This window comes from Salmo trutta, chromosome 27 (genome assembly GCF_901001165.1).
Source record: "Salmo trutta chromosome 27, fSalTru1.1, whole genome shotgun sequence".
NCBI classification, from domain to species: domain Eukaryota; kingdom Metazoa; phylum Chordata; class Actinopteri; order Salmoniformes; family Salmonidae; genus Salmo; species Salmo trutta.
This window is the reverse complement of record NC_042983.1, coordinates 2,567,058-2,589,300: the sequence shown is the minus strand read 5'-3', so window position 1 is coordinate 2,589,300 and position 22,243 is coordinate 2,567,058. Positions and strand designations below refer to the sequence as shown.

Below are 22,243 nucleotides of genomic sequence, written 5' to 3'. Positions count from 1 at the left end.
GTGGTCACGTAAACGTCATTATACATTTATTGCAGGCCAATGTCATCTCATCATGTTTAGGATAATGAAGTTCCCCTATTTTACTCACACACATCAAGTCCCATCACATTGGGCCTCGGTTTATATAGTTCCATTTGAAATCACCGCCTGGAACACACCAGGGAATGTCTACGTAGTTTAAACCACATTGGGGTCTAAGTGCATCTGAAATGTACACAGGGTATGCAGACCCTATTTTATTAATTTGACAAACACATATATCTATGTTTTGATATCAAAAACACAACATTGGTTTTGGATAATATCCTGGCCAGTACATAACGCAATTTACGGAATACCCTGTGGGCCAATTAAATCAGATGACAATTCGAAGCAATTTCACTAATACACACTTGCATAACAGTCGTGGCAATATAGCCTGGCTGATGATAGAAGCGCGAGCTGATAATGGCAATGATGACGATAATAATATAAATCATACACAAATAATGTTTAGGCCTCAACGTTCTCATGGACAATTCGGGTGGAGAAGAGTGCACGGTGCTAAAACTGAACATGCCACCTTCTTTCCACCACCTGCAGAATGCGCAAGCCCACAACAGCTCGCTCACTGCAGCTACAGCTTCTTGATTTATTACACTGCATAAAACACATTTCGGATATAGGCATATCAAATATAAATAACACAGTATTCCAATTGTATAGTAGTCAACCGTTTCAACGACATTGAATAATGTACATTGATGTTGATTGACAGACGTGACCACTAGCGGTTGGGGGGGGGGGGGCAGTGCCCCTGTGACAACAATTTTGGACCCCCTTGTGGCCCCCCTAAATGTGGAGTATGAAATAATTTTGACATAACACATTTTTGCTATCGTTCTTTTTTTACATCAGTTATTAGACAGTGGCAACGATGATGATTATGAACATGGTCTTTTGCCTGCTAATGCCTGCAATGCAGTGAAGAAAACGATATGACAACAATAACGTCTAATGTAACTGGCCCCTCTAACATTACAACTGGCCCCAGCTTGGCCCCCCCAGTTGAAATGGTCTAGAACCGCCACTGGACGTGACAACCAACCCTACATTGATTTTGATCAAAATGCATAGCTTGATTAGCCTCAATGCAGCCGTAGCCTATTCATTCTACAGAATGGGTGCTTTTGCTTACCTCCAGCGTTCGTATTTCTTTTTGTGTCAAGTCGTTGGATGTGGCACATTTGGTCCTCAAACCCTCCAAGCTGGAAATGCTTATGTCTATCATATTTTGAACCAACTCGCACTGCTGCAAAGCTTTTTGCAAACTCAAATGCTGCTCATCGCTTTTTGTCATATTCTCCTCGTCCATAGTTTGCGAGCAGTGGTCGTTTTTATGTGTACTTCAACAAAAATATTCTACTCGGGGGGGAAAAAGGTGGAAATAGCTCCATGTAAAAAGTACCCTGCAAAACGCCAGCCAACGTGGTGTTATAATCTATTATATACACTGGTTTAGAAACGAGATGTGATCTATGTGAAAGTCGACTTCATTGTAATAGTCCTTGTATTCCAGGTGGTGGTTCATCAAGGTGTTTCTGATTGAGCCTGGTACTGATGCTGAGGGCTATATCGTCAAACACATTATGCAGATAGCCTAGGCTATACCTCCTCAACAGAAATACAAATCAGAACACAACCGATCAAGCCTTATCTAATAAATCCAGTCAGCGTTGTTTGTTAATTTCAAATAAAAATCATAACGGATCAATAACACTAAAGCAGCTTCGTATAATCATTTTAAAAGTGATGCTGTGTGGATTGGGTACAGGTTCTACTCGTCACACATGCCAGCAGCTGCATCCCGGTTCGCTCCCACCACCACACCGACATGTTTCACGTCAATCAAATCCACAGCACTGCCCATGGAAGCTGCGGGAGGAGAGGGGGGGGGGGGGGGGGGGGGGGGGGGGCACTGTTTGGGGCACCACCAACGAGTGACGCTGCGTGTGGGAAGAGTTATCGCGAGATTATATTAGTGCAGTGAGCGTGAACTCAGGTTTAACTTCATACCAGTAGGTTCCATCATCAGCTCCACATTATAATTGTAATGTCATTTTTCACCAAACTGGGATATTTTTTGTATCTAGGCTTTTCTACATGTGCCCTTTTTATGGCTACTTGTATCTTGGTCAATCCACACACAGTGATGTGGTAGTAAAAAAATAACTGATCACTGCTCGCAGTGAAAAAAAGTTCTCTATACTTTCAATATTTTTTAAAAGGTGAGCAAGCCGTTGTGCAAAAAAAGTACCCTCCACTGCACACACAATAACCATACATATGTTACAATTGTATACTCCACATGAACTGCAACAGTTATTGCCTGTCTGTCCAAATTAAATTACAGAACGCTGAGTGAGCCTGAGTAGGCCAGGCCAACATCTCTCACTGAATTATACATTATGACAGCTCTTTCTCTTCTGTGGGTGGGGGGAAATAAACAGAGGGGCGATATAGAGCGTTACAAGTGAGTGTCATCTTGAATGCGCCAGTGATTTTTATGACATTTCCTCCGTCACCTGCAGAGACAGACAGCATTGTCTCACTGCTGGACTGAACAGGCATGGTGCCGTGTGTTGTGCTGCCTGCTGGAAATCCCTCACAATTAAAAATAGAGCTACTTGGCTTCTAAAGGCTACACTACATTGTTGCCCAGTTTCTAGTGAATTATAGAATGATGTCTGTTGTGCCTAATGTACAGTATGTGATCAGAAATACAGCTAATCAAGCAATCATAAGGATTTATTGTAGGCTGTCCGAGCCTCCAATAAGACTAATTATTTGGGTTAACAATTTTTGTCACCCTTTTGATTTAAATACTTTAATTCAACTGCGATATTTTGACAAATGTCACTCACTTTCTGATAAGAGCACATCTATGAAGGCAACATTTGCATGCATTTCAGTGAGTCAAATGTATCCCTTAACTTTTGATAATTAGCATACCTCTGTACAAGCCAAATGGCAGTATGCATTGTGGTCATCTAAAATGTTTCATAAAATTTGTTTTAAACTTAACTGCACTAACCTTATACTTTAAACAAGGACCAAAAAGCAATTTGTTTGCATTCATGGTCACAATATACCCAATTTTGCCTTTGGTAACTAGTGGAAACTATGTGGGGGGCACAACTAAACTAAATGTAGTCAATCGTGGGGTTACCTTCCCCACCAATGCACTCTAGAACTCTAGAAAACAAAACACGCTCAAAAAGTGAGTGGCGTCTGGCGTGTTTTTTTGCTATTCAATGTCTAACTGAAAATGATCCTAGCACCTCTGAAAGTGATGACCGCTTCCGCTTTGCTTCCGTATTGAGGCTCGTATTGTTTGAGAATGGGAGTCCAAGAATATGTAAAATTCATGAACACCGCGTGGTCATTAAGCTAAATAGGACCATGTCAGAATTTACCCCATGTCCTACTTACGAGTGACTAGTCATTTTCGTCGCTAAAGGACCGGTCTCTTGAAAGTGGTAATCTGTAGTGAATAAATTCATGCACAAAAACCGTTATTGTAGTAATACATCATATTTTAACGCTGTATCGTTAATTTGATATGGCAAAATGGTTTCACTAATGACTGGTGAGATATTGTTTTTCAACAAATAGTTTTAATAGGCGCAATGATGACAATTGACAACAACAAAAAATAATCTTCAATGTTGACGATACAAAGACCAGAAGTACAAAATCGCCCCCAGGTGGAATGTTATTGGGCAAGACCATGAACATGGTTTGTAAATCAATGGCCGACACACGTGGCTAAATGTAAAGATGCTCAAGCTAGATACTTAAACAGAGAATAGGACTAAGACTACAACAAAAGTCTTTCGGTCAACATGGACTTTTCTTGAAGAGTCAGCCAAATGATCTTGAATCGGAGTGTTACTCGTTTACAGCATAGCTAGCTGTCGTAACTGTCCCTGTAGGATCCTCAAGAGGTAACCGTAGCCTCCCTAGGCCCTAATTATTGTCCCTGTAGCCACCGCCGGAGGAGTATCCACCGCCTCGGCCTCCACCACCACCGCCGCTCCTGTATCCGCCACCACCCCCGTAACCCCGGTCTTCACCACCATAGCTACGGCCACCGCCGCCACCATATCCACCGCCACCACCATATCCACCGCCGCCTCGGGAACCTCTGAATCCACCGCCTCCTCCACCGCCGCGACCGCCACCCTGGCCTGCCTCATTCACACGGATGGTTCTGCCGTCAAGAGATTGACCGTTCATTCCCTCCATTGCATCCTTAGCATCCTCGGCATTGTCGTACTTCACAAAGCCGAATCCACGGGGCCTTCCTGTTTCTCTGTCCATGATGACATCACATTTAGCGATGTTTCCGTATTTGGAGAAAGCTTCCGCAAGAGATTGCTCTGTGGTGTCGAAGCTCAGGCCACCGACGAAAAGTTTTCCTTCGTCGGACATGTTTCTTTGTCTTTTACGAACAGAACGAGAAAAGCTGCTGCTTGGAGAGGCACGTCGTCGGAAAAGAAATGGAGGCTTGCCGCGAAATATTATAAAGATTAATTTGACTCCGCCCACATTAAATCAACGGATGCGATTGGTTGCAAACCTGCCGTAAACTCTGTTTCTTGACGTAAAGCACATTTTGTTGAAGTGGAGCGCGCCAAAAAAAAAAGAAGCCAATTAGTGAAGCACTCTTTTCTTGCTAACTTAATCAACGATTCAAATGGCATCGACTAGCAAGATAGCGTTGCAGTCAAGAAATTTGCCGTGGTAAGTTGAATCAACTAGCTAGCTAGGTAGTCACGTTACGTTTAGCAGGATTTAGCTAGGGTCGTCACTAGTTAACACAGCCACAAAGTCATAATTCTGGCTAAACCCCTCCCATTTCTACAATTTATCTTCTTAAAATGATTTTAGACCTAACCACACTGCTAATCTTATGTCTATCTCTATTCATAAATGAAGACTAAAAAGCTCATTGTTGTAGCCAATGTTTATTTTGTGGCTGTGTAATGACTGTGGTTGTGTTATCTAGTGGAAACCTTTAGCTACTGTAGCTCGCCGAACTGCAATCAATGTTTCGCTTGTGTGATGTGTATTTTCGCTGACTTGTGAAAATCTCTTTTGAGCATTTTGATCTTGACTAGGGGTTGAAAAATTGCTGGGACCGGGACTGCGTCACATACGTTTAACATAACATTAAGGGGCCGCGGTCCTGCAAGGGACCAGTTCTTGCTAGAGCTGGTGGGTGTCGGACAATAAGTCATGCATGTAAGATGTCCATGAATATAACGTTACTTTTCGTACCGCTCCCGCTGACTTATTGTCCGACACCCACCAGCTCTAGCAAGAACTGGTCCCGAGCCACACCGCGGTCCCGCAATGTTATGTTAAATGTATGTGACGCAGTCCCGGACCCAGCAATTTTTCAACCCCTAGTCAAGATCAAAATGCTCAAAACAGATTCTCACGTAGCCAAATGTATTAGAGCATCGGTATTATTGTGCTATATCAGCCAATAGGGTAGACGTAGTTTGAAAGATAGTAGAGTTGGGGCGAAATATAGGAGAGCAAACACTTGACTTTAACTACATTTAGAAGAGGAACAATTTGCAAGCTGAGTAAATATATGTGTTATTAATATTTATCTCCTGTTTCATATGATGTTTTTCTGAATCAAAACGGGCTTTAGGTGGGCGTGGCAATGGGAGCAGTCGCCATATCTCCTACAGATGCACATGGGTTTTGCAGTATGTTGTTTTTCCCGGATGTCTAACCCCCATTTTCCGTACGTGATGCACACGTGCTTCGCAAGGTTGCGGAACCGTTTACAGCATGGCGAAGATCAGTTGAGCCCTGTTCGACCAAAGCTTATATTAGAACAGATGAACGTTATTCTTCGGTCGTTTTACAGGTTTCATAGGCTGGCAGAGCTACCAACAGACTGGCGCGTACAAGGGCGCATTACAACAATTAATTAATTTATATTCTTCTGTCACATTCATCTCTAGCAACATCAATACATTGAACTGGTTGTTTTCATATAGAGTAGTGATTTGAAATCACTAGCTTGCCCAGCATGATGGCATGCTAAATTATGCACAGAACAGTTATGTGTGTATTGATTTTGCACACCATTCTGTTGGCTGGTTTGCAGTACCCAAGTGTAGTAATGATGAATTGTTCCAGTGTCATTCTTACAAGAGACAAATTTCCAGTCATTCAGCTGTTATCGTCTACACACAATACCCCATAATGACAAAGCGAAAACAGGTTTTTAGAAATGTTTGCAAAAAAAAAACGTATTTACGTAAGTATTCAGACCCTTTGCTATGGGACTCGAAATTGAGCTCAGGCGCATCCTTTTTCCATTGATCATCCTTGAGATGTTTCTACAACTTGATTGGAGTCCACCTGCGGTAAATTAAATTGATTAGACATGGTTTGCAAAGTTACACATCTGTTTAAATAAGGTCCCACAGTTTGACAGCGCATGTCAGAGCAAAACCTGATGGTCGCTCTGACAGCCTTAGGTGTTCCTCTGTGGAGATGGGAGAAACTTCCAAAAGGACAACCATCTCTGCAGCACTCCACCAATCAGGCCTTTGTGGTAGATTGGCCAGACGGAAGACACTCTTCAGTAAAAGGCACATGACAGCCCACTTGGAGTTTGCCAAAAGGCACCTAAAGGACTCTCAAACCATGAGAAACAAGATTCTCTGGGCTGATGAAACCAAGATTGAACTATTTGGCCTGAATGCCAAGCATCACGTCTGGAAGAAACCTGCCACCATCCCTACGGTGAAGCGTGGTGGCAGCATCATGCTGTGGGGATGTTTTTCAGCGGCAGGGACTGGGAGACAAGTCAGGATCAAGGGAAGATGAACGGAGCAAAGTACAGAGAGATCTTTCATGAAAACCTGCTCCAGAGCACTCAGGACCTCAGACTGGGGTGAATTTTCATCTCCCAACAGGACAACGATCCTAAGCACACAGCCAAGACAAATCAGGAGTAGTTTCGGGACAAGTCTCTGAATGTCCTTGAGTGGCCCAGCCAGAGCCCGGACTTGAACCCGATCGAACATCTCTGGAGAGACCTGAAAATATCTGTGCAGCGACGCTCCCCATCCAACCTGACAGAGCTTGAGAGGATCTGCAGAGAAGAATGGGAGAAACTCCCCAAATACAGGTGTGCCAAGCTTGTAGTGTCATACCCAAGAAGACTCAAGGCTGTAATTGCTGCCAAAGGTGCTTCAACAAAGTACTGAGTAAAGGGTCTGAATGCTTATGTATAAATATGATATTTCTGTTTTTTTTTTTTAATTCATTTGCAAAAATGTCTAAAAACTTGTTTTCACTTTGTCATCATGGGGTTTTGTGTGTAGATTGATGAGGGAAACAAACAATTTGATCAATTTTAGAATACGCTGTAACTGTCAAGCCTCTCGAGGGCGCCAGGCTCCCCAGCATTGTGCACTCCTGCTATCATTATTACACACACCTGCCTTCCCCCCGTCACACACATTAGCGATTAATGGACTCACCTGGACTCAATCACCCCTGTCATTACCTTCCATATATCTGTCTGGTTCCCTGCTCTGTTCCCTGCTTCTGCATTAATGTTTGTATATCTTTGTATACCCGTGTGCTGACGCTGTTCCTGTCCTGTTACCTGTCTGTTCCGCATTAAATGTTCAACTCCGTGTACCTGCTTCTCATCTCTGGTGTCGGTTCTTACAGTAACGCAACAAAATGTGGAAAAAGTCAAGGGGTCTGAATAATTTCCAAATGCACTGTATCTGTTATTATATCAAATTATTGTTCTTACATGTTAATGCATTTATTTTAGCTAAACGTGTCCGACGACCAAGGTGTTGATGTTGTTTGAGGAGGACTCATCCTGTGTTTTGCCAGCACCAGGACCATATTCAAGTAAGACAATAATAATTGGGGATGTGAATCTTTCCTTTCAAGCACAATTCGGTACACATCTTGATACATGGGTTCCGATACGATAAAATAACAATTATTTTAGTTTGAAACGATTCAGTGAAATACAGTTTGATTAGTGGAAGGAATCAATGCGATTCGGTTGGGGATTCAAAACGATTCTATGCACTAACATTTGTTGCATGAACACATTCATTTTACATTCTATATTAAATGCTGATGGCGCTCAGGAGCTGGGCCTTTCTAAACTGGATCTATCTGATCTGACTTCTCTGAGCTGAGTGACACTGTGTGAGTGAGTGCTTTACATGGTGTGTGTATGAACCTGAGCTGAGCATTAGGGCAGACTGAGCATCTATCACTATCAGATTAGGTGGGGGACAGGCAATCTGAAATCCCCATCACCCACTGATTCACTTCCCATTTACTATATACATTTTTATTTTTTTAGCAAGTAATATGTCAATATTTATCTTTTAGAAATTAGCTTTGACTTAGCAAATTAATATAACACAGATATTTATCTGTGATGAAGTCTGATTGGCCAAGCTTCAGATCAATCACTCCCACTTGAGTCCAGTTGCGGAAGAAGGTGTGGTTTAGTTAGGTTCTTTTCATAACTTATTATGGCTATAACAGTCTGTACTTTCGTTGTGCAGTCACAAAACCTATTTCAATGTTCTTGTCATTTCCTTGTGGTTCCGTGCATACCAAAATTGACATGCTAATAACTTCAAATTCATGAATGCTCAAACATATCTGAAATTCATCACACAAAGTGAGAGGCATAGCAATATTACACAGTTATTCATTTGTTATGATGGATATCAGAAATACTCTTTGGAACTCTGTGTCCTTTGGAAAAAGTACAATATAAGGTTTTTGTATTTTTTTTGCAGCTTTTCACTTTAGCAGTCCGGTCCCTTGGTATCACCCAGGGCCTACACTCTGCAACATCTCTTTGTCTTGCAAACATAAAGGACCTCCCATTGATTGGGAACCATTTGGGGCAGACTCCACCGAGGATAATTCCTTTGACATTCCAACTGGCCATTTGACGGCGGGGTTCTTTCTTAGCTGGGCGTCTTCCTGGATGACGTGAAGCCATTGAAGAAGAATGGGGATCTTTCTCCCCCATGGAGAGGTGTCTCCTTCTGTGAATTGAGGAGTTTTATTGTCACATACACCAGATAGGTTTAGTGAAATGTGTTGTTTTATGGGGTCAGCCATGGTAGTAGGGGGCCCCTGGAGCAAATTAGGGTTAAGAGTCTTGCTCAAGGGCACATCGACAGATTTTTCACCTTGTTGGCTCAGTTACTGGCCTTACGCTCTAACCGCTAGGCTGCCTGCTGCCCTAGTAGACAGAGCACTCAGGACCTCAGACTGGGGTGATTGTAGATGTTGATTGGAAGAAGGTGTCCTTCCTAGTCAGACGGTGTGGACGCGGTCGGTGGTGGGGGGGGCGAGTCTGCTCTAATGCCTCAATCAGATCGACAGCGTCATTGCGTTTTGGTACACCAGCTTTGGATTTCGGCCCCTTCTCAAAAGTGAAGGGTTTTGACCTTTTGAAACTTTATGGAGGAGATCTCTTCTCCCGCTCCAACCGATTGCAGCTTGCAAAAATGAATGCTGTCCTTCTTGTGAAATTACAACTTTACCCAGTTCATGTACAAATGACCAATGCACTGACTGTTTAAAGCAAAACTACCAAAGCTATTTCTTATGGTGAACACGCCAATCGAAAAGCCCCAATCAGCAGTTAGATGTGAGTTGCGTCCACTCCGATAGCCTAGCCTACACAACTCCCCTGGTAAAACACCATTTTCTACACCGCATTTGGTAACAATGACCCAGCAAATTACATTGGATGTCACCCAACTAATAAAGCCTATGATTTGACATTGCGAAAGCCATTTTACAAGCATTTGAATGCGGAAGGTGCTGCACAGATGTACGAATATTAGATCAGGGATATGCCTACCTCTCGTTGGCACGAGCAGCTATGCTCTGTGCGCACAGCTGTTATCTGACTTTGAGATCAGTGACTGTCATACACATTTACATGCTTAATTCAATATTGGCTAATGGGTGAGATGACGTATACATTCAGTCACAAAAGATTAGAGGTATTTTCAGGGGGGGGTACAAATAAATGAGTAAAACATTTTAGTGAACTGGCGTTTCATAATGTTTGAATTCATTTTCTGATGACGCGTGCAACTTTTGGATTGGTTTGGGCTCCCGTGGACCGACACACTCCTATCTTAAACGATCCATATCGGTAAATCGTTACAATCCCTAACAATAATCCTTTTAGAGAAGTAGGTCTTTTAGCTACCATATCGCAATCAGATTCCTGGGACTTTTCAGCAAGGACAAGGGAATGTATGTTTCATGATTAGCGACTCATGGTGTAATTGTAACAGCATACAAGAACTCAAGTCCTTTTGTTCACCTGACCTAGAATTCCTCACAATCAAATGCCGACCGTATTATCTTCCAAGAGAATTCTCCTCTGTTAATGTCACAGCCGTGTATATCCCCCTCAAGCCATTACCACGGCCCTCGATGAACTTCACTGGACTATGCAAACTGGATACCATATATCCTAAGGCTGCATTTATTGTAGCTGGGGATTTTAACAAAGCAAATTTGAGAACAAGGCTACCTAAATTCTATCAGCAAACTCTGAATCACTGCTACTCTTTCTTCTGCGATGCATACAAGGCTCTCCCCTGCCCTCCTTTTGGCAAATCTGACCACGACTCCAATTTCCTCCTTGCTATAGGCATAAAATCAAACAGGATGTACCCGTGTTAAGAAATATTCGACGCTGATCTGACCAATCGGAATCAATAAGAGATTTAAACGTGTTAACCCTCGCAAGGCTGCCAGCCCAGAAAGCTTTCCAAGTCGCGTCCTCCGAGCACGCTCAGACCAGCTGGCTGGTATGTTTCACGGAAATATTCAATCTCTCCCTATCCCAGTCTGCTGTCTCCACATGCTTAAAGATGGCCACAATTGTTTCTGTACCCAAGAAAGCAAAGGTAACTGCACTAAATGACTATCGCCCCGTAGCACTCACTTCTGTCATCATGAAGTGCTAAGACCCACTTCAATTTGCTTACCTCGCCAATAGGTCTACAGACGATGCAATCGCCAGGGTAGCCTAGTGGTTAGAGCGTTGGACTAGTAATCGAAAGCATGCAAGTTCAAATCCCCAAGCTGACAAGGTACAAATCTGTCGTTCTGCCCCTGAACAAGGCAGTTTACCCACTGTTCCTAGGCCGTCATTGAAAATAAGAATTTGTTCTTAACTGACCTGCCTAGTTAAATAAAGGTAAAAAAAAAAGCCCTATCCCATCAGGAAAAGAGGAATACCTCTGTAAGAATGCTGTTCATTGACTTTTGCTCAGCATTCAACACCATAGTACCCTCCAAGCTCATCATTAAGCTAGAGGCCCTGGGTCTCAATCACGCCCTGTGCAATTGGGTCCTGGACTTCCTGATGGGCCGCCCCCAGGTGGTGAAGGTAGGAAACAACACCTCTTTGCTGATCCTCAACACTGGGGCCCCACAAGGGTGCGTGCTCAGCCCCCTCCTGTACTCCCTGTTCACCCATGACTGCGTGACCATGCCCGCATCCAACTCAATCATCAAGTTTGCAGACGAAACAACAGTAGTAGGCCTGATTACCAACAACGACTAGAAAACCTACAGGGAGGAGGTGAGGGCACTCAGAGCGTGGTGTCAGCAAAACAACCTCTCACTCAGCGTCAACAAAACTAAGGAGATGATCGTGGACTTCAGGAAACAGCAGAGGGAGCACTCTGAGTACACATCACGGACAAACTGAAGTGGTCCACCCACACAGACAGTGTGGTGAAAACGGCGCAACACCGTCTCTTCAACCTCATGATACTGAAGAAATTTGGCTTGTCATCTAAAACCCTCTCAAACTTTTACAGATGCACAATTGAGAGCATCCTGTCGGGCTGCATCATGGCCTGTTATGGCAACGGCACAGCCCACAACCGCAAGGCTCTCCAGAGGGGGGTGCGGTCTGCACAACGATTCACCGGGGGTAAACTACCGGCCCTCCAGGACACCTACAACACCCGATGTCACAGGAAGGCCAAAAAGATCATCAAGGACAACAACCACCCGAGCCACTGCCTGTTCACCCCGCTATCATCCAGAAGGCGAGGTCAGTACAGGTGCATCAAAGCTGGGACCGAGAGAATGAAAGAAGCTGTTTATCTCAAGGCCATCAGACTGTTGAACAGCCATCACTATCACAGTGAGGCTGCTGCCTACATACAGACGTTAAATCATTGGCCACTTTAATAATTGGTTCACTAGTCACTTTAATAATGCCACTTTAGTATTGTTTACATATCTTGCATTACTCATCTCATACATATATACTGTATTTTATACCATCTACTGCATCTTGCCTATGTCGCTCTGTCATTGCTCATCCATATATGTATATGTTCTTATTCCATTCCTTTACTTAGAGTTGAGTGTATTAGGTAGTTGTTGTGGAATTGTTAGAATACATGTTAGATATTGCTGCACTGTTGGAACTAAAAGCACAAGCATTTCGCTACACTCGCAAGAACATCTGCTAGCCATGTGTATGCTACCAATAAAATGTGATTTGATTTGAACACAAATGGTTATTTATAGTCCCCGTAACCTACACAGGCAACCCTTACTTCAATTCACAAAATGTGTGTTTATTTTTTTGTCTTTGTCTTCCAGGAAGGGTTTCAAGTTGGTGATACTGGACGAGGCCGATGCTATGACCCGGGATGCCCAGAATGCATTGCGGCGAGGTAACCATCTGTTTTGATGTGCTCACCTGCTGTGTACCAACTGGCCAAATGAGCTGCCTGCCAGCTAACCAGTCATTTCCAGTCATTCACACTGATTAAAAGATGTGCTTACTGTAACATGAGATATGAGACGACAAACAAAATGTTGAATGCATTTGGGAGGGGGATACTGCATATTACCCTGTTATTACTGCTAATGATTTACAATATTAATGTGCTGCAATTGCTTGTAATAGATCACACTGATTTAACAGCGGGTTCATATTTTGGATTTTACATTTTTATGAGGTTATGTCCGCTGATCTTCAAAACATTGACATCCATTTCTCCCTCCCTCTCTCTCCTCTTGCTTCCTCTCCATTTATCTATCTCCTCCCCCTCTACCTCTCTCTTCCTCTCCTACAGTCATTGAGAAGTACACAGAGAGCACGAGTTCTGTCTGATCTGTAACTACCTGTCTAAAATTATCCAGGCCCTGCAGTCTAGATGCACCAGGTTCCGTCCTGTCTCAGGACCAGGTGATCCCCAGGCTGGAGTATGCTATCCAACAGGAGAGGTGAGGCCAGAGGGTATCTGGAGAGGCCAGAGGGTATCTGGAGAGGCCAGAGGGTATCTGGAGGGGGCAGGCTTTTAGTGTCCCAGAAAGACACTGTGTGCTGGGTTTTATTCTTGCCTTTTAATCAGAGGCGTATGTATGTCTGATCTTGTCCCTGCAGCATCGATATAACTCCAGATGGAATAAAAGCTATTGTGACCCTATCATCAGGAGACATGAGAAGTTCACTCAACATACTGCAGGTACGGAAAAAAACATATTCCCAGTGTGTAGCTAAATGTAGTCAATTGCATCACCATGTTCAGTTTTGATTGCTGATCAAAATGAATGAATGTATTAACTAGTGATGGTCACCAATATGGAATATCGATATTAGTAGCCGTTTTAGATTTCATATTGATGTATCAGTTTGTAAAAAAAATACATTGCAACTGTTTGAATTTTCACTTTTCTGTAAAGTCTAGACATCTGCTTGTGGATTGCCCATTGGGACAGGTGTAAATGTTCTGGTAGCATAAACCTACGTAACCAGTTTGAATACAATGGGAAGCCCACAGTTGATGGCCCATCAGCAGGCAATTAAATATGCTAATTCGAGAACCTGCCTTGTGAGAAGTTCTGTGAGAGGGTTTTGTGCATACAGGAACAGTCTTTTATGCTTTTTTACAGAACAGTGTAGGTTAAAGCTAGAATCCTTAATTTCAAAAGAACAAAGCGGCTCCCCACCTCTGTTTTGGTAAAAAAGCTGAGGGATGGGCCTGGATAAATGTAACCACTGTCAAATTCATAGACCGAGCTGCCTACGGGTGCAAGGACTAACCATCCATGATATCAAAATTTGAGGTTTAATCATGTTTTGAGGCTATACAGTTTTTATTTACATTGTTTACAAACATTGGAGTTAAAACAAGCTGATATTTTGTGTTCTGATGGGGTACGATAGTTGAACTAAGCTCACGAGGTATTTAGGTTATATTCTCCAAGAATCAATGGGTATATATCATTAATGTATAAAGCCAAAAATGGATGTAGCAACTAAGGATTATAGCTTTAAAGACGTCCTCCAGAGATTTTTTTTTAATGTTCCTGTTGAAAAGCGATATCCTAAATAATGTACACATTAAAAGTAAAACAATATGTTTTGAGCAGAATAGTGTTTTTTAGACACAACTGCAAACTTTAAGGAGTAAGGCATTCAAGGAGTTGGTCCGATGTGATGTCATCGGCCTCCCACTTGCTTGAGGAACAATAGGGGACAAAATAGGAAAGGCCCACCCACTGGTGTCAGATCATACCTGGACCACCTATTGAGATGTACCTTTTGTTAAGTAAATTGGGTGTTAAATGAGGTCAAAAGGAGACTGGAGTAGGACCTCCTCCAGTCTCCTTTTTCACAGGAAGAATAAACCGATATCACAATATGCCTTTCTCTTATCGATATCAAACAATATCAATATTGGCGCTCACCACTAGTTTTAGCCATATAATACAGATATAGAGTGTACTAGCTACTTAAAGTGAATTTATTTGTGTTATATTTTATGACTGACTGATTCCTCACCCATGTATTTCTCAGAGCACCAGCATGGCATATGGGAAGGTGACAGAGGATAATGTGTACACCTGCACTGGTCACCCACTACGATCAGACATAGCCAACATTCTGGGCTGGTCCCTAAACAAGGTCTTCACCTCCGCTTACAACCGCATCCTTTATTCTCTTTCGCAACCAAATGTAATATCACAATTTATGTTTAGCTTACTATCTTCAATAGAACATGCTTGTTTTTCTCCACAATGGGTATATTTATGTTTTTCTAAAGCAGCTCTTTCAAATAACAATATATTTAGCGCAGTAGCGCAGTATCTAGAAATAGCAAAATGGCCATCTGAGAATACAATCTACACATAGCGTAATATCTCAATTTAGCATAATATCTCCAATATGTGGTATCTCACATAGTGTCACATCTCAGTATAGCGTAGAATCAGTATAGCGTAGAATCACCTTTGGCAGCAATTAAGCTGTGAGTCTTTCTGGGTAGGTCTCTAAGAGCTTTGCACACCTGGATTGTAGAATATTTGCACATTATTCTTTTTTTAAAATTCTTCAAGCTCTGTCAAGTTGGTTGTTGATCATTGCTAGACAGCCATTTTCAAGTCTTGCCATAGATTTTCAAGCCCATTTTATGTCAAACTGTAACAAGGCCACTCAGGAACATCGTCTTTGGTAAGCAACTCCAGTGTATATTTGGCCTTGTGTTTTAGGTTGTTGTCCTACTGAAAGGTGATTTTAATCTTTCCCAGTATCTGTTGGAAAGCAGACTGAACCAGGTTTTCTGTTAGGATTTTCCCTGTGCTTAGCTCTATTCCGTTTCTTTTTATCCTCAAACTCCCTAGTCCTTGACGATGACAAGCATACCCATAACATGATGCAGCCACCACCATGCTTGAAAATATGAAGAGTGGTACTCAGTGATGTATTGTGTTGGATTTGCCCCAAACATAATGCTTTGTATTCAGGACATAAAGTAGAATCAGTATAGTGTAGAATCAGTATAGCGTAGAATCACCTTTGGCAGCAATTAACTTCTCTAGGGTCGGCGGGTGACGAATTCGTCCCACCTACGTAACAGCCAGTGGAATCCTGTGGCGCATTATTCAAATACCTTAGAAATGCTATTACTTCAATTTCTCAAACATATGACTATTTTACAGCATTTTAAAGCCAAGACTCTCGTTAATCTAACCACACTGTCCGATTTCAAAAAGGCTTTACAACGAAAGCAAAACATTAGATTATGTCAGCAGAGTACCCAGCCAGAAATAATCAGACACCCATTTTTCAAGCTAGCATATAATGTCACAAAAACCCAGAAGACAGCTAAATGCAGCACTAACCTTTGATGATCTTCATCAGATGACACACCTAGGACATTATGTTATACAATACATGCATGTTTTGTTCAATCAAGTTCATATATATATCAAAAACCAGCTTTTTACATTAGCATGTGACGTTCAGAACTAGCATACCCCCCGCAAACTTCCAGTGAATTTACAAAAAATTTACTAAATTACTCACGATAAATGTTCACAAAAAGCATAACAATTATTTTAAGAATTATAGATACAGAACTCCTCTATGCACTCGATATGTCCGATTTTAAAATAGCTTTTCGGTGAAAGCACATTTTGCAATATTCTAAGTAGATAGCCCGGCATCACAGGGCTAGCTATTTAGACACCCAGCAAGTTTAGCACTCACCAAAGTCAGATTTACTATAAGAAAAATGTTATTACCTTTGGTGTTCTTCGTCAGAATGCACTCCCATGACTTCTACTTCAATAACAAATGTTGGTTTGGTCCCAAATAATCGATAGTTATATCCAAACAGCGGCGTTTTGTTCGTGCGTTCAAGACACTATCCGAAAGGGTAAAGAAGGGTGACGAGCACGACGCATTTCGTGACAAAAAAATTCTAAATATTCCATTACCGTACTTCGAAGCATGTCAACCGCTGTTTAAAATAAATTTTTATGCCATTTTTCTCATAAAAAAAGCGATAATATTCCGACCGGGAATCTGCGTTTATTTAAAAAGACGAAAGAAAATAAAGCATGGGGTGGACTCGTGCACGCGCCTAAGCCCATTGTCCTCTGATCGGCCACTTGCCAAAAGCGCAAATGTGTTTCAGCCTGGGGCTGGAATGACATCATTCAGCTTTTTCCCGCCTATGGGAGCCGTAGGAAGTGTCACGTTACAGCAAAGATCCTCAGTCTTCAATAAACAGAGGCAAGAAGCTCAAGGAATGGTCAGACAGGCCACTTTCTGTAAGGAATCTTCTCAGGTTTTTGCCTGCCATATGAGTTCTGTTATACTCACAGACACCATTCAAACAGTTTTAGAAACTTTAGGGTGTTTTCTATCCAAAGCCAATAATTATATGCATATTCTATTTTCTGGGCAGTAGTAATAACCAGATTAAATCGGGTACGTTTTTTATCCGGCCGTGTAAATACTGCCCCCTACCCCGAACAGGTTAAGGAATATTTTTTTATTCTGTACAGGCTTCCTTCTTTTCACTCTGTCAATTCGGTTAGTATTTTGGAGTAACTACAATGTTGTTTATCCATGATTAGTTTTCTCTTATTACTGCCATGTAATTGTTTAAAGTCACCATTGGCCTCATGGTGAAGTCTCTGAGCAGTTTCCTTCCTCTCCGGCAACTGAGTTAGGAAGGATTCCTGTATCTTTGTAGTGACTGGGTGTATTGATATCCAAAGTGTTATTAATAATGTCTGCTTTTTTTTTTTACCCATCTTCCAATAGCTGCCCTTCTTTGCAAGGCATTGAAAAACCTCCCTGGTCCTTGTGGTTAAATCTTTGTTTGAAATTCACTGCTCGACTAAGGGACCGTGCAGATAATTTTTTTTTGAGGTAATCGTTCAAAAAACATGTTAAACACTATTATTACACACAGTGAGTCCATGCAACTTATTATGTGACTTGTTAAGCACACTTTTACTCATGAACGTATTTAGGCTTGTCATAACAAAGGGGTTGAATACTTAAGACATATCAAATTTTACAATTTTAAGTTAATTAGTAAACATTTCCAAAAACATAATTCCACTTTCACATTATGGGGTATTGTGTGTAGGACAGTGACACAAAATCTCAATTTAATACATTTTTAATTCAGGCTGTAACACAACAAAATGTAGAAAAAGTGAATACTTTCTGAAGGCAATGTATATTGTCATGGTATATTTGGTAGATCTATTCTAAACAGACACAGTATATGAGGGAAGACCTACCAGGCCAGAATTTGACACCATCTGCACTGTGACTAGATGTTTTCTTGGTCTGGTGTCCCAGGAGACCCCTCGCGGTTGCCATGGCTACCGGTGTTTTCATGGTAGGAGGAATGGCTTGCCCTCGGTTGTGTGGTACGCACCACTACTGCTACGATTTAGCATTGAAATGAACAATATAGCGACGTTTAGTTTTTTATGATTATGAATAATTGTCTTATTTCTGAGGTTATGTATTTCTGTTCTTACTTCACTATCTTGGCAGATTCATCAGGCCTTACCATAGAGGACTTCATAGTTATTTATAATTCTAGTCAATTTTATGATACGTTGTTTTGATACACTTCTGTAGGGTATATTAAAGAGGTGTCTCTTGCTATATAAAGAGGCAATGGTGATAATGTGATAAGTGGTTTGATTATTAGTTATGAAATATACGGGGCACCGTCCATAATCTGAGTCTATGGGAAAATCTGGTCTAAAATGAATCTTTGTCAATTATCATCCAACTTTCTGAAGGCATCGTAAATTCTTTTGAACTGTTTGGTACCCGAACCACACGCTTGTAAACACGCAACATTTATTAAAAGATAAAACAAACAAACAATGCAAACTGTAAAATGATACAGAATAAAAGAATGGGGTTTCCTGAATGGAAAACAGGAATGGGATAGCTACATGTAGTCAACGCTAAAGCAGCACAGATGCAACACTTGGCAAAAGGAGTAGGCAGAGGCATAGATTAAAGTGAAAGACATACAGAATTACAGTCAGTAATTTGTTACGATGGATATCAGAAATACTCTTTGTCCTTTTGTAAGTTTGTGTCTTTTCACTGTAGCAGTCCGGTCCCTTGGTATTACCCAGGGTCTTCAATCTGCTACATCTCTTAATCGTGCAAATGTAAAGGACCTAGTATTGATTGGGAAGCGTTTGGGGCAGACTCCACCGAAGCTAATTCCTTTGACATTCAAACTGTGGCCATTTGACGGCAGGGTTCTTTCTTAGCTGGGTGTCTTCCTGGATGAAGTGAAGCCATTGAAGAAGAATGGGGATCTTTCTCCCCATGGAGAGGTGTCTCCTGTGACTTAAGGAGATTGGTTGATGCCTCAGTCCTGTCTTGATTTTAGATTTAATATATTTTGATTGGAAGAAGGTGTCCTTCCTGGTCAGACAACCGACATCGCCATTGCGTTTTGGTACACCAGAAGTACATTCATTTCCAATGGAACACTGCGTTGCAGAGGCAGTTGCAGTGCGTTCTGTGTGTGTGCCTTCGGAAAGTATTCAGACCCTTTGACTTTTTTCACATTTTGTTACGTTACAGCCTTATTTGAAAATAGATTAAATAAAACATTTTCCTCATCAATCCACACACCATACCCCATAACGACAAAGCGAAAACTGTTTTTCAGAAATGTGTGCAAATGTATGAAGAAAAAAAACATACCTTATTTATACAAGTATTCAGACCCTTTGCTATGAGACACGAAATTTAGCTCAGGTGCATCCTATTTCCAGTGATCATCCTTGAGCTGTTTCTAGAACTTGGAGTCCACCTGTGGAAAATTCAATTGATTGGACATGACTTGGAAAGGCATACAACTGTCTATATAAGGTCCCTCAGTTGATGAAACCAAGATTGAACTCTTTGGCCTAAATACCAAGCTTCACTTCTGGAGGAAACCTGGAACCATCACTATGGTGAAGCATGGTGGTGGTAGCATCATGCTGTGGGGAGGTTTTTCAGCAGCAGGGACTGGGAGCAAAGTACAGAGATATCCTTGATGAAAACCTGCTCCAGAGTGCTCAGGACCTCAGACTGGGGTGAAGGTTCACCTTCCAACAGGACAACGACCCTAAGCACACAGCCAAGGCAAAACAGAAGTGTCTTCGGGACAAGTCTCTGAATGACCTTGAGTGACCCAGCCAGAGCCCGGACTTGAACCCAATCAAACGTCTCTGGAGAGACCTGAAAATAGCTGTGCATCAACTCTCCAACCTGACAGCTTGAGAGGATCTGCAGAGAAGAATGGGAGAAACTCCCCAAATAAAGGTGTGCCAAGCTTGTAGCGTAATACCCAAGAAGACTCAATGCTGTAATTGCTGCCAAAGGTGATTCAACAAAGTACTGAGTAAAGGGTTTTGAATACTTATGTAAATATGATATTTCAGTTTTTTATTTGTAATAAATTAGATAAAATTTCAAAACCTGTTTTTGCTTTGTCATTTATGGGGTATTGTGTGTAGATGAGGGGGAAAATATAATTGTATCAATTTAAAAATAAGGCTGTAACGTAACAATGTGGAAAAAGTAATGTGGTCTGAATACTTTCCGAAGGCACTGTACTGTACAAGGTATGCATATAATTGTATGTGTACATTTCCCAAAAAACATGCGACCGTCTGTACACGTGTGGTAGATACATTAATTCAGTATAGTTGCATAGCTACTAGGGCTGTTACGATATCAGTATCGTAATATTTTTTTAATGGGAAACCATGAAGCAGACCTAACTCTTTGGTACTTTAATAACCTATGGAAAATGTTGTGTGCTATAGCTTAGAAAATAAATATGACTCCAAAAAAACAGCCCAACTTTAGGGCTGTTTTCCTGAAGAAGTTAAATCCACTTTGTTTTGTTTCCTTGCCATGATACTAACGAGTATCGAGATACTGGTATCATCCTGGCTGAATGTTCCGCATAATCGATGCTGTCGGTCTGAGGCGTAGGATCAATGCGTGACATTGCTACACCTGTTAATTTTACAATGCAATGTTTTGAGATATTTGAAACACTTCTTTGGTATAAATTAACCATCTATTTTGGTTTCTTACAGTGGACTTTCATCCTGTTTCGGATGGGTTTGCTTATCAAGTTGGCAGATATTAAGTGCTCCTGTATCTTCGGTATGGCTGTTGCTTATATACCCAACAAATTGTAAGTCACTTTGGAAAACAGCGTCTGTTAAATGTGAATTAAGATGACTAATATGTTACACTTTTTTGATAATGTGTTTTGTTCTTATAGGTACCGGCTGGCCTCGGGACCCAACGAGAAGACCCAGTTGAGTTCGATGGTGGCAGCTTTTCAGGCAGTGAGAGAGATCTGGGTCAATGATGCCACCCAGACCAGCGGTCCCCAAACAGTCACAATCTATTACAGTGCTTCCCAAACTGTGCCCACGCCGCCCCCCAAAAAAATACAATTTTTTATTTTTAAGGAACTCAGTGCAGCTTTCAACTTACTCTTGAAAGTTGTAATAGTAGAATGCACAAGATGCAATTTAAAAAATGGGTAGTGCACCATCAGTGTTCCTCACCATCAGTGTTATTTCAGTCATTGCCTACCTTAAAGCTATTTGTAACTTGTCAGAAATGTCCATGTCAGCTAACATTTTTTTAGCCCATAGATTTTGTAATGTTTGAGACTCAAATCACATGAATACACATTAGACACGGCAACATTTGATAGAATTCCAAGAAAATGATTGAAAACTGCAACATTTTCTCTGCACCCCTTGACAAAATGTTTGAATTGCAGGAAAAAAAGCTTTAAACTTGCAACATTTTCTCTCCACCAACAAGAGGGGTGTGAACAGTTTATGTCATGAACAGTGCTTGTGTCCATAGAACTAGACGTGGGGCAAACACGGGAGGGGCGGATGTTCCCCATTGCTGGAAGGGGTGGCCTGAGTGAAAAAGTTTAGGAACCCCTGATCTAGTACACATTGGTCACCTACCAAGTTCTTGGGAAGCTACGGGGTGTGCATGATTTTGTTCTAGCCCATCTTTAACACACCTGCTGCAATTAATACATTGCTGGTCGAGACCATGGTTACTTGAGTCAGGTGTGTTAGCGTTGGGCTGGGACAAAAGGCCTGCGTACCCTGTTCACTAACATATAACATTTATCAATGAAAGTGTGAGGGGATAGAACCCGTGAGATTAACGACATAAAAACACACTTGTGTTGTCCCCGTTTGCTCGATATTCCTTTATGTACATTAAGTAGAATTTCTGTTTAATAAAATTGTAATTTGTGTATTTTTTAGACTGTCA

The 22,243-nt window shown here is 41.6% G+C and overlaps 3 protein-coding genes across 3 annotated transcripts in view; 1 reads left to right on the top strand and 2 right to left on the bottom strand.

Annotated features, from left to right (window-relative positions):
* The window catches only part of ksr2 (kinase suppressor of ras 2), a 165,386-nt gene extending 163,518 nt beyond the window's left edge, over positions 1 to 1,868 (bottom strand). Inside the window, exon 1 of the mRNA XM_029716320.1 lies at positions 1,178 to 1,868. Within this exon, the coding sequence (XP_029572180.1) occupies positions 1,178 to 1,354 (177 nt within the window). The 5' untranslated portion in view covers positions 1,355 to 1,868. The remainder of the gene's footprint in view (positions 1 to 1,177) is intronic.
* A 1,768-nt stretch (positions 1,869 to 3,636) lies between these two features.
* On the bottom strand, positions 3,637 to 4,551 carry LOC115164130 (glycine-rich RNA-binding protein 1). Its single transcript, XM_029716319.1, has one exon. It carries the CDS (start codon positions 4,471 to 4,473, stop codon positions 4,009 to 4,011), a length of 465 nt encoding a protein of 154 aa, XP_029572179.1. The 5' UTR covers positions 4,474 to 4,551; the 3' UTR covers positions 3,637 to 4,008.
* A 729-nt stretch (positions 4,552 to 5,280) lies between these two features.
* Positions 5,281 to 22,228, top strand: LOC115164037 (replication factor C subunit 5). The gene is given in 10 exon segments (XM_075074255.1): positions 5,281 to 5,286; positions 7,865 to 7,947; positions 12,733 to 12,806; positions 13,212 to 13,235; positions 13,238 to 13,307; positions 13,309 to 13,362; positions 13,523 to 13,604; positions 14,939 to 15,046; positions 21,022 to 21,122; positions 21,213 to 22,228. Coding segments are annotated over 10 exon segments (873 nt in total). The 3' UTR covers positions 21,484 to 22,228.
* Positions 22,229 to 22,243: the final 15 nt, after the last annotated feature.

Excerpts from the sequence above, each read along its gene's own strand:
- LOC115164130 (XM_029716319.1), bottom strand. The coding sequence starts at position 4,473 with ATGTCCGACGAAGGAAAACTTTTCGTCGGTGGCCTGAGCTTCGACACC.